Source organism: Astatotilapia calliptera, chromosome 17 (assembly GCF_964374335.1).
Source record: "Astatotilapia calliptera chromosome 17, fAstCal68.1, whole genome shotgun sequence".
Lineage (NCBI taxonomy): Eukaryota > Metazoa > Chordata > Actinopteri > Cichliformes > Cichlidae > Astatotilapia > Astatotilapia calliptera.
The window spans coordinates 40,141,680-40,156,467 of NC_137438.1; the positions used below are offsets into that span (position 1 = coordinate 40,141,680).

Sequence of the window (14,788 nt, forward strand, 5' to 3'; positions counted from 1 at the left end):
GGCGCAGTCTGTCCAACCCACTGGCAACTCACAGTTTCCATGCAGGCAGTTGTTGGTATCATCCGGGACAGTGCTGAACAGGCTGGTAATGACTGGGTGCAGATTTCTGGAAGGGACGTTTCAGCCCGAGCAGAAACGGCACAATGTGTAGGAAGTAAGGTTTGAAATGACCAACTGGCTTACTGATCTAAAGTTAGATCATGATTGATAAATTAGTCAGCAGTCATAAGCTTTTTTTTTTTTTTTTAACCTCAGAAGCTTCTTAAATGTTTGGTTTTATTTATGAAAGATTTTGTTGACAAATACAGGAGAGTCTGTGCTGCTTTGTCTATACCCGACTGTTTGTGTGGAGCATGCAGACTTGTACTTGCACAGTGATGATTAATAGTGTGTGATTCAGCATGAGTAAGTCTGACACAAGCAAAGGAGGCTTTTGCTATAAATGACAAACTTTCTCAGTGCTGTCTGTGTTTCACTGGTTCTTCTCACTGCAGCTACTTCCGTAAGCCAGTCGATGGGAGTGTCGTCTGTGCTTTGTGTAACTGAATAAGTCTGAATGGAGCACATGACCCTGTTGCTTTTCTAGTGCTTGCTTGTGTCTGTGTGCACATGCATGTATGAATATAATTTGCCTGGGTTAGCGTGAATGAGTGCCTTCTGTCTGCATGTAATCGTTTCACTCTGTGTGAATGAATAACCTCTTTCATTACTATGACGATGTGCGTTTGCCAATTTGAAGGCTTGGGTCCACCCTGCACCTCGCCCCCGAGCCCCACAGTGTCATCATAAATGCAGCAAAACCCCGCTAGATACAATAGATTTAAACGATGCATTGGTGTTGGGTTTGCCTAAGGTGACGTCTAACTTTATGAAGTTTAAAATGATACAGAAAAACACATGCAGGTTACAATTATACAAAACAGAGAAAAGTTTCAGTTGCATATTTAAACTAATTAATTTTATGCTGTTTAGCTGCAGATAATAGAGCAAATGGTTCACTGATTCCCAAAATAGTTTCCTTTTTGGGAGTCAAGTAGGGCTGAACGATATATCGCATTTGCGATAATATCGCGACATGATCAAGTGCAATTTTCTAACCGCAAAGGCTGCGATTATACTACGATTATATTATACAATTCATGGGCTGCATCCTCCTGAGGCCGCATTTGTAGACCGATTACGTCACAGCGACGCGCCGAAGGCTGTCCAAATTACTACCATATCCCAGAATTCATAGCGCGGCCCAGCCAAACTCCAGTTTCCAGCAATGGCGGCCGCTACTAAGTTTTAAAATTACTCATACTAATCTTTCTGGGTCACAAAATAAACTTTTAACATATTTTCAGGCGAGAAAGTAGTTGTGTAAACATCAAATATCTGCTCGGTTTATCAAGATATCCCATATTTGCAAAAGTGCTTTGACGTTTTCAGAGGCGTCTGCTACCCACCAGCTCGACAGCTAGCCGGGAGCTCGAGGGTTACTGATGCGGCCGAGAACGGCACAACTCCCGGCACATCATTTTCAGATCACCGCGGAGTTTCGCTGCTCGGATTAAACGTAATATATAAGTCACTTAGACAACCTAAAAATGTTATTGTTGGGCTTTTTTCAGTGTTTTGTTTGTTCGTGAGTAAATCGGTTTGGCTGAGATTAAAGTTATTAGATTAGATAAAATAAAACTTTATTAATCCCCCGGGTGGGTTCCTCCTTGGTTTTCACACAGCTGACTAAACGTCAAACAGAAAACTTATTAAACAGAAGTGTGAGACAGTCGAGAATTTACACCAGTGTCTGGTTATATTTTAGATAGCAAGAAGCAGACGGCCGAGTTTATTAAACTCCACCGAGACAGCGGTGACGCTAATCAGAACTAGACCGTCCAATTTCACGCCTTTAAACTTTAAAGGCGTGTTTGTGTGTGTGTTTATACAATTGCTATTATGTTTGCACTTTATGTGTAATGTTACTGACTGCAGAGATCAGTAAGATGTGTGTATTTTTTATTTATTAGTTTGATTTATTTAATATTATTTTTTAATTGAAAGACTGTCTAGTAGTTCACAGATGTCGAAAAACTGAGTGTGGTAAAGCCACTGATTTTGTTTATGTATATTTCTGCAATCTGCACATTGTACTGACTTTCATTTTAATGTTTACACCAGGGTTCCTTGTCAGCACTTTATTCTCAGATGTTTGTAAGCTAAAAATAAACTATTGTGTATGTTCAAATATACTGTTGTGATTGAAGACGTTAAATAAAAATGTCAGTCATCAATTCATGCATCACCTCATGTCATCATAACAGAGGTCTGTCTTCCAGGAAAGAACAGTTTAAAATTAATGTAATATAGTATTGGCCATACTATATGATGTATTGCTTGTCTTTGTTTAATAATACAGAAGACAAAGACCTTAAAAAATAATCGCATATCGCATCGCAATCGCAATATTGGGGCAAAAAAATCGCAATTAGATTATTTTCCATAATCGTTCAGCCCTAGAGTCAAGTGTGACCGGCTGTTTTTCAGCTCGGCCTGACTGCTAATGAAGGTGTTACCTTTTATGTAAACAGTTGCACAAGTGTAATTGTGCGCTGAAGAATGCGAGTGTGTTATCTGCGCTTGCATATAACCGCATATCAACGAGCTCTGCATGTGGCATGCTCCTTTGTGTTGTTCAACAACTCCCAGGGTGTGACATGCAGGGCTGGCACAGAGGTCCAGACTGTGTTTGTGGGTGCTTGTGGTTAACACACGTGTCCACAAATGCAAAGTAAAAAGGGCATTGGATAGAAACGAATGCTAGCCTAACAAGAAGTAATCACCAGCCAGAGTAATCTGTTGTTTAGCTAGCAGGAAAAACTCAATTGTGCTGAATCACAGCCCATGAAGTTTGCTCCATAAAAGGGTGTGAGGGAAGTAGTTTAGAGATGACTGTCAATATTTCTTTGGTTATGACAGAGTAGTAGTGCAGCAGAAAGAAAGAAAGGGGCTGAATGATAAAGATGCCCGAGTTCAGCATGTTTGTCTTAAACATGTGGACATTAAGGAAAGCCCAACGAGCCCGTTCAGCTGCCAGCCTGGCCCGTCAGCGACGCTCTCAGTGGCACATGAGAGATTTAAGAGATTTTAATCACACCCCAAGGGCATGCAAACAATCTTAGGAATTTAGCAACTGCAGATCTGAGGTTAAGTTTACAGATTTTCCAAACTACTAGGCAAGGATTAAGTCAAAGATGATAAGGTGCCTGGATTAGGGTCTTGAAACTTTATGTCTTGGGTTGCAAAACTGTGGTTTCGTGTTGCCTTGTGTGTTTAAATGCATCGCAGGCTTTCAAAGTCTAAATGCTGTTTACCAAACTGTAAGAAGAGCAGCTGAATGGTCTTGTGTTGCTCTGTTCGTTGTGTATGCAGGATACCTTCCTTTGGAGCTGGGCACACAGGAGGGAAGGGGAGAGCTTCACCCTGTTCTCCCTGGCCAGCCCTCAGGAAAGCGGCTAGCCATGGATGACAACTCCTCACTGGGCAAAGTCAGCAGCTCCACTGAGTCCGTGGCCACCGTCACTAGTGAGGAGTTTGTTCTGGTGCAGTCCAGCTCTGCAGGCTCACCGCAGGGCTCCGAGGGAAAACCAAGACTCAAGGTCGGAACCGCATATGGATGCAATTTCATATTTAACCGATTTCTTTTTTTGGCTGCCTGGAAGCTGAGCACATTTGAGCATCATTGTCCTTCTGGTTTTACAAATCCGCTTTTTGCTGTGCCTGGGTTATCACCAGTTTGATTAGTTTTATCCCCACTCATCGGGACTGTTTATACCTGCATTTGTATGTAATTCTGTGGATGTCAGCTGATTAAATCCGTTAAAGACAGACCTCTTTGTTTGGTTTGTCACCTTTGCTCCACCCCGTTTTCATCTCTCCTTGTTCCTCTTTAAACTTTCACATTCTGTGTTGCTTCTTTCTCACTAAGATGTCTTGGAATGGGAGTGAACAGCTGGAAAAAGCTATGGAGGAGGTGTTGGATGATGATGATGATGAAGTGAAGGTGGAGAAGAGCAATGTGGAAAAGATGGAGAAGCACAAGGAACCAGAGAGCCGAGTCCTACAGACCCAGCCTGCAGGTACACATTCAGGTCTGTTTTTTCCATTCTCCCAGTCGCAAAGCATTGATATCAAGTTAAGTGTATAATATACTGTAACACTGATACTTGGACATTTCCAGTATTCTCCTGAAAGGTAACTTGTTTAATCAAAACGTACCAATGTCATTGTTACTGGATGGATGGTGTATACGGTCGTCATGTTCTGTAAAGCTTATCTTTATAACGTCGTGGGACAGTGATTATTATTTATTGCAGTGATGTGAACACACTCAGTGTTTGTTCGCTGTAAACGCTGCAGAACAAAAGAAGTAATGTTTCCACATTCTTGCTTTGAAAACATTAATTTGTGTGCTGCACACACACAGGTGTGTGTATTCATAGCTGCCTACCCTAACCATCAAACATGACTGCCTAACCTAACTGTAACCCTGACACAAAAAACACATTTTGAGTCTGAAAAATGTCTTCAAACTTGTGTTAGCAGAATTTTGTCCCCATAAGGGCTGTCGGCCCCACGAGCATGGTAAACCTCCAATTGTTGGTCCCCACAAACACACACATCCAGTTTTAATGATATCAGATTAGCAAGGCTGCTATCTGAACTCTGATGTTGCTTTAACCATGTGTGCATTAGCAAGGACATTTTGCTTTGTACATGGAGGAAAGAAAAACTTTCGTTAGTAAAGAAATGAATATTTATTAACCTTAAATATGCTCTCTTAAGGAGAGGTCAATGAGTACAGAAGTAAATCAAAGCAGAGATATCGACTTAGGTGACGTTTTATATATTTAGAAAGCTAAAATTATTATTATAAATATATATTTTGAACTTTCGGATGTTGCCACTTCTGAGACTTTGACCCTTGATACTGATACTTTGGTTCAACAAACACTCTGAAGCAGTGTTTACACTTGCAGCCATTAGCTGACAAAGGTCCTTGTTGGAACACAACGTCAGGCTGGTTTTTAACCTGCCAGCTCCGTGGTGAAAAGCTCACGGGACGGCAGTGATGTTTAAAGTGTGCAGATTATAGTGCAGAACATTCACGACTGCTGGGTTCCTCGTTCCCTTGGCTAAACCACACGGGATTATTTCCATGCTTTGGCATGTCTTGATGTTTTGGCAGCCAGTGAGTGCAGGGACCAACCGATGGGCCACATTAAACATCTTCACTGACACCCACCTTACACGTACAAAACAATATTCAGTCCCATAAATCCATACTTTGTTCTTATTGTTTCGTTCATTTTCCAAGCTGCCAGTGATTCTGAAGCAGTGTTGCTGCACAGCTGCAGAGGGAGCGAAGAGGAATTGGTTTGCATGATGTAGCATAAGAGCCACTCAGCAGTGGAAGTCCAGCTGCAGCTTGCATTGTTCTGCTTCCTGTTTGCAGAGTTTCAAAGTTCCGGGTTAAGTCCTTTTAGAGAAGAACCCCCCCCACCCCACAACTTCCTGTATCACTCTTCCTCACCTTCTTTTCATCTTTACTTCTTCTCAGTGTTTTTGTGGTTTCCTCTCTGCTATTTTTACATGCTAGTGAAACAGCTGTTATACTGACACGGGTCAACAGAAAAATAAACACCAAAAACCTTCATGTCCGTTCACAGAAGCATGTCCACCACCACAAAGCCCAACGGTCCTGGAGGAGGACAGTGTGCAGTTCAACAAGCTGTCCTACCTGGGTTGCACCTGGGTCAAAGCCCCTCGTAATGAGGCGGAGGCACAGAGGGCCATGGCCACCCTGCGAGCTGAAAGCGCCATCCCCATCCCCATCACGCTGCATGTCCCCTGTGGTCCTGAGGGCTCTGTCAGGTCAGCCAGACTGTACAGATAAGTGAGATGAAGTGAAACGTAGACCTAGTGATGAAACTCGTTAGAGGACGCTCCTGTTTATGTACATCACAGATGAATACATTTATAAGTCTGTGCTTTTACACTGAAAGTCTGAGAATGAATTGTGAATCTCCAGGGTTGTGGACCAGGCTACAGGCATAGAGATTGCCTCCTTCCCGATCTACAAGGTGCTGTTCTGTGCTCGAGGTCAAGAGGGCTCTGTGGAAGGTGACTGTTTTTCCTTCACCGAGAGTTACCGGAGCTCGGAGGACTTCCAGATTCATGTTTTCTCCTGCCACATCAAGGAGGCTGTGAGTTTTCTACTTCTTGTGACAAACTGCAGCATCAAACGTATTTTACTCCACAAAGACCCTCCTGTTGATGCAGCCAATGAAATAATTGATTAATTGACTGCTTTGAGCAGACACCAACATAATATTGTACCTTTACTGACTGACAGACAGACACTGACGCACTCTTCCTACAGCCTGCAAGGTTTTTGACCATTTCATGATATTCCATATTTTTGGGCTGCAAACTATGGCTGTCTTAGAACGGCTGTGAGATGTGTGGGTTGTCGTGTTGCAGTGATTTACCCACATAGTGTAACAAAATGGAAAAGTGAGCGCTGTACTCTTTAAAGAGAAGTGTGAATGTTGGGTTGTTGGACCTTTTGTGTTGTCCAGAAGCTGCAGACGAGGGTTTCGCGAGCAGCTTGGAGGTGGTTTGCATGTTCTACCTACACACAGACTCTAAAACAAGAACTTCACTGGACGACTGAAGGTTCAGCACATTTTTAGGGCTTTTGCAGCCGTGCAAGTTGAGAGGTGCTCTGAACAGGAAATCATGTTATTACAAATATTTTGTTTGTGTTTTGTATATGTGCTGTATTTTGATGTAAACATACCACGGAATTAGAAGTACTGACACTATTCAACCAGCTGAGGGCGCTGTTGTCTTTTTTCTTGCTCGGCTCTTCATTTGTGTATACAGAGTTATTTATTTGATATCTGTAGCTGATCCATACGTGATCACTCATGCTGTCTTTTTAATCATCTTTACCTGCAAAGCTTCCTCCGTCACTGACCATCTTCTCTTGTCCTCGTCCATCCAGGTCAGTCGTATCTTGTACAGCTTCTCTACGGCCTTTCGGCGTTCTTCACGACCAGCAGACATCAGAGACACGACGCTGTCCAGTCCACCTGACGGTGATCTCTATACCTTCACTGTTACATTGGAGATCAAAGAGGATGATGGCAAAGGCAACTACAAGTACATGATCACACGTGCAGAAATACACCTGAATTTCTCCTCTCTTCATCACAGGACTGTCATGATGACAGATGTTGGGAAAGATTTAATGTATTTTATCTGGTATTTTATCACCTGCAAAGAGCATAAAGCTGATAATCTTAAATCATCTTATTACACGTAGAGATCAATTTTCATTTTCATGCTGTCTTCTGGTTTCTGAGATGGGATGAAGTGAAGAGACTGAACGGAGGACTTGTAATGTTTTGTCAATCACGCTCAGATTATTATAATTTCCCCAGAGAAAAGATCAGGAAAATAAGTTTACAGATGGCACTAACATGAGCATTATTGCACATGCAGTCATCTGGACTTGTGTAGTAATTCATCCTTCTTGCTCCCTACAGCCCCGTGCCCAAGGACAGAGAAAAGTTCTACTTCAAGCTGAGACAGTCCGTCCAAAAGAAGGTCGTGGTTTCAGTCCAACAGATGTGTAACAAGGAGCTGGGCATCGAGAGGTGAGCAGCACCCCGCTGCACTTATTCCCCGATCTCCTTAAATGTAATCTTAGCCTTCAGCTTTTAGTCCACTGTCACTTCAGGATAAGTAACAGCATTACAGACTTTATGGAAGTCTTATTGGTTAAGCTCCAGTGTGAGGAGACGTCCTTAAATGGTCATGTATGCTTGTCTGGGTCCTCCGGGGGACAGCGAGCAGCAGTCGGAGCTGTGCGCTGTTATAGTCAAAGCAGGCAGGAGTTACACAAATATTCAGTGCATGATAGAAAGTAGTTTCCTGTTCTAACTTTTCTTAATTCTGGCTGTTGGAGTTTGTTCTGGTGGTTGTTAATCATTGTTCACCAACACCATCTTACTGAGTTACTAAGCTTTAGCATTTCATACCGTGTAAAAGTGCAGTTTGACTCATTGAGCTGTTTGCGTCGCCCGGTTTCTTGCCCGTCTCGACTCTGCAGACTGAATGCAGGCTGCATCTGTGCAGCTCGCTGATATTGATTTGTGGATTGAACTTCCTGCGTCTTCCCTCCAGGTGTTTTGGGATGCTGCTGAGTCCAGGACAGAAAGTCTGCAACAGTGACATGCATCTACTAGAGATGGTGAGTAGCACAAACTCTAACTCGGCTCGCTGTGAAACCAGAAGATTGTTACAAGAAAATAATCCACCAGTTAATCCGTACGCAGGAATCGATGGGGAAGAGCTCTGACGGGAAGGCCTACATTATCACAGGAACTTGGAACCCCAACATGGCGGCCTTTCAACCACTGAATGAAGACACGCCTAAAGGTTATTACTCCTTTTCTTTCTTTTCTCCTTCTAGCTTGATGTGACCTGTTTTAGTTTGTAGAGGATAAAGTTTCAACACTGATCCGAGATACTTTATATGTTGCAAAGCCAACAACCGGGCTGCGTTTGCATTCTTGCCCTGAAAACGCCGCACAGCATAACAGCCCACGAGTACCTGTTTACTAGCCTTACAAACATGTGTATAAAATAAAAATACAAATGCAACAGGATTTATTTCCATACATTACTGTCGGTGCGACTGCTAAAAGCTCAAGGTCACATTTGGGAAAGCGCTCGCACTGGAGTGGGTGTGATAATTGCCTTAATCCATTCTGTGCTGTGTGGAAGCTGGCCGTGTGACCTACGGCTTGGCATGTTTTACATGTGGACGCATAAACAAATTGTGTCGAGCATCAGAGGTAACTGAGCTTTGGACGCTCACAAGAAATCCAATTAAAAGCAGCTTTCTGACTTGTCCTGCAAGTGAAACCTGCAGGTTTTAATGCAAGTTGATGTTGATGGAGGTAGTGAAGCTGAGCTCTGTACAGCTGAGCATCAATCTAGCTCTGTGCTAATTTTTAGTGACGTGTGGAGCCCTGTGCCGACCCTTTAAAAAGACAGATTAGAGGAAAATCGTATTTGAAACGTCTCATTATCGTGCATTTTGTAACGGTGTGGAAGTCTCGGTGCACGTGAGGCTTATGGACTTCTTTTAATAACAATCTGTGCAGTCAGGAGACTTAATCAACCATAGCTCAACTCCCTGCTGTGACGCTACGTCTCTTGCCTCGTTGTCCTTTTGTCTCCAGAACAGAAACATTAAGTGATTTGTTCATTTGGAGCTTTTTGTTATGAAGTTGTTGTTGCATAAATCGAAACATCAGTTTAGAAGTGGTTGGTTAAGCTTTGGGTTTAGTTAGTAGTGTAAACTTTTCACTGAACAGTTGAACTTGCAGACATGTTGGGAACTTGGAGTGCTTATCCACCAGGGGGTGTGGCCTCCCTGCAGGATGTGTGGATTGTCTGCCTCACAGTAGAGCCCAGCACATGTGCATGTCTGGATTCATTGAGTGAGATTTGACTGAAGTTGCTGTTGTCTGTTTTCTGGGAAAGGGGAGCTGATGTGACGTGCCTGGTTTACCATTTAAAAACAATGAGAACACACCGATGCGCTGAATGCTTTGAAAGCTGAGCTATAGCTGACCGGCTTAAATGTCACCTGCAACTCTGCAGCTGTAACAAAGAAAGAGACGGCACCAGTGTCTCATCATGCTTGCTTTTCCTGCAGATAAACAGGTCTTTATGACGGTGGCGGTGGACCTGGTGGTGACCGAAGTGGTGGAGCCAGTTCGCTTCCTGTTGGAAACTGTAGTCAGGGTCTATCCGTCAAACGAGCGCTTCTGGTACTTCAGCCGCAAGACCTTCAGTGAGACTTTCTACCTCAGACTCCGACAGGTATCTTTACTGAAACTTACAAAACCTCCCACATGTGCTTGTTTCCTTATAACAGGAAAGTGTGTAGATGACGTCAAAGCTTATCTGACAGACCGACTGTAAAATGTGAACGGACTGCTTCTTGTATGGCACTTTTCTACACAGGCACTCAAAACACTTCATACAGGCACTTTTTTTTTTTTTTACACTTTAGTGTTTTCTGTTGAGCATTAATAATCTGATTACTTCAGTATCTTGCCCAAGGTTACTCTGGCATGCAGACTGGAGCAGCCAGGGATCAAACCACCAACCTTCCAATCAGTAGATGATCTGCTCTCACTCCTGAGCTACAGCCGCTCCGTAACATGAGACGTGGGTTTGTTTGATCGGATACTTTAAGGGCAGTATGTAATAGTTGGATTAGGTGGCTGAACGACATTCAAGATGAGATTTTATTATTATCCTTTTGTATTAGACACATTATTTACATTATTTTATGCACTTAGAATTTCAAATAATGTCCCAGTTTGAGTGGATGGCAGCTCGGGGGGTGAGTGGAGGTGGTCAGACTGAGGGGAAAAACCCACCTTCACTGATCAAATAAGCTAAAGGTCTGTGTTATAATGGTACTAATGTTTCATCTGCTAACTCTTTCCACTTGAACAGCTCCCAGTTTTCCTCCACGTGTAATAATAATAATAATAATACATTTTATTTAAATAGAAGTAGTCTTCCTGTCTTATTAATAACTGCGTGACTATAACGAACATCAGAGTTTAAGTGTCGGATCTCTCCGTGCTGTAAAATTATACAGTAGACTGTGATATGTAGCGCGTGTCTGGATACACTGTCAACCTTCTCAATGCTGAATTAACAGCAACTTTGCCAAGTTTCATCTCATTTGATCTTATTGCAACTAAGGAACAGAACCATGGTTTGTTGGTGCCATCGCTGATTAAAGATGAGCTGCACGCTTCCTGTGTGAGGTGTTGGGGAATGTTTCAGACATTTTTGCCCTCTGGAATTCCCAATGACATTTCTTTGTTTAAAAAAAGTGCATCTTCACGCACCTCCCGCCCACAAAGGCGCTCCCGTCTGAGCGTTTGCTGCAGTTAAGCTGCAAGCTTCTGCTCCCTTGTTAAAAAGCGGATCACTTTTAGTGGGCCGTGGGGAGCTGGCGAAGCAGCGGAGTGTGGGGAAGCCTGGGATTGTGGGAGCTAAGCAGAGACTGTCTCATTATGTGCACGTGGGTAATTAACAGCAGCGGTTTGACTCGTCTGCCTGATTGCCTCTCTAGTTATCTCCTCAGTAAATGGAAGAGTGTTGGACTGGTGCTGTGGTTAAGAACTAATTAAAAGATAATATTGTGTGGAGGCTTTTGCACAAGATGGCAATCAGAGGTGACAGACATGCATATAAAATATGCAGTCCTATTGTCATGTTTTTGCCAAGAAAATTGAGCATCTGAAACACCAAAGAGTCAGTTCCTGTGTGTGCTTTACTAAAACAACAGGCAGCAAACCATCGTGCTGTAGGCTGGATGATTGGGCCGAATCCAAGATTAGTTCAAGATTGAGTTCCATGAATGAGTCCATACTAGACTTTAAAATTTATACAATTTCTTTTCCTCCCCGAAAGCAATAATAACAATTTACAGCAGTTAAACGATCAGCAGAGAGCGCATGTAAACGTTACAGTAGAATGCAAACAGGTTTGGGTCAGAATTTGCGTGAAACTTGGACATGGAGGGGTGCTGGTGCATTGATCCACTGCTGTGGAAGTCAAACAGTAAAAAACATTTGTGTCTACATCTTTAAAAAAAAATCAGCATCAGAGGTTTGTAATTGTAATTGTGCAGGTCATGTGGCCAAGTGAAGGTGAACTGGAAGTTTTTGGGGAAACCTTTCACTTCCTAAATTCAGTTAAAGTCCTGGAAGTAAAAATCAGATCCGTTTTAAATGGATGGCTCCTAAACCAAGATAAGGATCCTAACACACATTAAAAATCTACAATGATTGACTTTACTGAAGATTTTGGCACAGACCTCGATCCAGTAACTGGACCTCCGTATAGTCCTTCAGAACCAGAACCCTTTGGCAGGAAGATGGGTAGTTAAAGAATCATTAGTAAAGTACTCGCTGTGCAGTGTATGGAAGTTTCCGCCACAAAAGGATCCATAACTCGAAATTTCAAGTTAATAAATCGAAATTTCGAGTTAGCGCTGCCAATCAGTAATCTACGTGACTGACGTCATTTCCTCGTTACCCGGAAGCTGAAGCCCTCAGCTACAAATGCTACAGCTAAGCTACCGGTATTACATCCAGTCATGAATGCACAGATTGCTGAGTGTTTTCAGCCTGGCTTCAAAAATGATCCTTGTGTTATTAGCAGAATCACACGGCGTTACAGCCAACGCACTCTCGAAAGAGCCAGTTTGTTGCGACCCGGTTTTGAGTGCGCGTTCCTCTGCGCCATGTGCTTCCGGGTAACAAGAAAGTGACCTCATTCACGTAGATTAGTGATTGGCAGAGCGAACTCGAAATTTCGAGTTAAGTCGATTTTTTTTTTTTTTTTTTTTTTTTTTTTTTAAATGAATTTATTTTATTTATTTTTTTTAGTGACATAAACGGGCTTCCATAGCAGTGTCCTCAAACGTTGTTCATTTATTTGAAAACTGTAAAACATGAAATTAAAATGATCTTGCTGAAAATATGAATGAAACATGATCTTTAATGTCCCGGACATTTTTTCTCCTTCATTGATGGAACTGTGGAGTGGGAGCACTCACGCTCGCATGGAAAAAATAAAGTGAGCCCGTAAAAGCTTTAGGTAGCCTTCAGAAAGTGTTGGGACTGTGAACAAAGAGACGATCAAAGCTCGTAGATGGTAAATGTAGCAAAGACTCTTTGCTATGTTTGCTACATTTGCACGGGACTGGTGCTTTCCTCACATCCTAACATTCAGCAAACAGTAACATTTGGCATGGAGATGTTCTTCCTTTATATATCAACAGTCTGGCTTAATCCCCGCTTTCATTATTTTCCTATAATCTCTTCCTGTTGGTGCTGTTTGTGCAGTGTGGCTTCTTTGGCCCAAATTTCACTTCAGATTTTATCATTGTTAATGATTTATCCTGTGGGGTTAACTATTCGCTGGCAGAGGCCAAAGCAAATTATCTTTCCTCGAGTTTTCTCTAAAAATAGGCCAGGCTTCATATTCTCTGCCAATTTGTGCTGTGAGTTGGTCATTAGACGCCGTGCAAGTGGGCCGATCAATACAGCTCATTGATCCGTTCTACCAGGTGGTGGAGCGCGGCAGCGGCGCTCGAGTGAATGAACGGCCCAGAAATCAACATCAGCTGCTTGTGACACCGAAGGTCGAGCTGACGACGTCTTTGTTCTCTCTGCATTTCTTCAGTCTGTTATGATGCTTTTCTTTTTTCCAGGTGTCGTTAATGTTGTACTTTAGTAATAATTACACTCTGGATTTAACATAAATAAATGAACATGTGTCATTAAAATTGAAGTAATTTCAAAGCATGGCTTGAAAAGACTTACACATTAATTCTACAGTGTAGCACACATTTTGATACAGGAATCCCCCCCCCCCCCTTTTTTTACACAACCTGACATTATTTGTCTGCGTGTTTACCCAGCAGGCACCAGAGAGGGGGGGTCAGAGTGACGCTATGTACGAGGTGGTGAGTCTCCAGAGGGAGATGGAAAGAAGCAATGAAGAAAAAGGACGCCTAGCATCACCCACTGAGGAAGAGGAGGCAGATGAAGGTACTGAGGTGTCTCTCTTTCGCTCTCTTTTTGGCTCTTTTGGCTTTAAATATTCGTTGGGCCATTCAAATGCAGTGTGAGACGTCTTTATTTCTCCTTCTGTCAATGACGGTGTGCTTTAACTCTTATTTAGAAAGCCGCCTCAAAACCACAAAAATGGAAAAAATGTGCCCTTTGTTGTTGAAGTCCTTCGACATGTTGGTGTAGCTGCACGTAACGATGTGTAAGTCCAAACTGACTTTTACCAGCCACACACTCGACGTGTTTCTGTGGCAGAGCCTTGTTCTTCAGTTTAATGTTTTATAATCATTTGCAAAGATGCATGGACATATTGCTGTATAATAATGATTTATATAGCGCTTTTCTAGGCACCCAAAGCGCTTTACAATGCCACTATTCATTCACTCTTACATTCACACACTGGTGGAGGCAGCTACAGGTGTAGCCACAGCTGCCCTGGGGCAGACTGAGAGGCGAGGCTGCCATATCGCGCCATCGGCCCCTCTGGCCAACACCAGTTGACAGGTAGGTGAAGATCTTGCCCAAGGACACAACGACTGAGACGGACAGAGCTGGGGATCGAACTGGCAACCTTCTGGTTACAAGATGAGCTTCCCAACCCCCTGAGCCGCGGTCTTCCAACGGAGCTGTGTGTGTTTGAAAGTGTTGATACGGGTCCTGTGGGGATGTGCGCGGCAAGCCACGTGATTCTTGTGATGCAACACATTTTATATACTCGTTACATTGAGACCAGTGGGAGGCAAAGATGCATTCTTTCTCCCTTCCTCTTCCTTCTGGCCATTGGACTGCAATAGACCAAGATGTCTTTGGGATACCTTGGCATCCACCAACACGTCTGAAGGACCCTGCCTGTGCAGATGATCAGCTCTGTTGGCTCACATCTGGAAGAACATGAAGACCAGGACATCAAGCTTGGGGCAAGAGGCGGCCAAAGTGGGCTTGGAGGTCAGCGGGAACAAGCGGGGTCATGTATTTAGTATTTTAGTATTTATTTATTTATTGTCATTGTCAGAGAACAATGAAATTGCATTTGGGGCTTCCGTACAACCCGTAAATAA

General features: G+C 43.0%; 1 protein-coding gene across 2 annotated transcripts in view; it reads left to right on the plus strand.

The window, feature by feature from the left end:
- The window catches only part of rabgap1l (RAB GTPase activating protein 1-like), a 91,910-nt gene that overhangs the window by 3,154 nt on the left and 73,968 nt on the right, over positions 1-14,788 (plus strand). Inside the window, exons 2-11 of one of the 2 annotated variants that reach the window (XM_026147220.2) lie at positions 3,415-3,641; positions 3,971-4,133; positions 5,712-5,916; positions 6,074-6,248; positions 7,052-7,209; positions 7,596-7,706; positions 8,236-8,302; positions 8,388-8,490; positions 9,779-9,945; positions 13,580-13,709. In XM_026147220.2, coding sequence (XP_026003005.2) covers positions 3,504-3,641; positions 3,971-4,133; positions 5,712-5,916; positions 6,074-6,248; positions 7,052-7,209; positions 7,596-7,706; positions 8,236-8,302; positions 8,388-8,490; positions 9,779-9,945; positions 13,580-13,709 — 1,417 coding nt within the window. In that variant the 5' untranslated portion in view covers positions 3,415-3,503. The remainder of the gene's footprint in view (positions 1-3,414; positions 3,642-3,970; positions 4,134-5,711; positions 5,917-6,073; positions 6,249-7,051; positions 7,210-7,595; positions 7,707-8,235; positions 8,303-8,387; positions 8,491-9,778; positions 9,946-13,579; positions 13,710-14,788) is intronic. The other variant, XM_026147221.2, reaches the window with a different exon arrangement.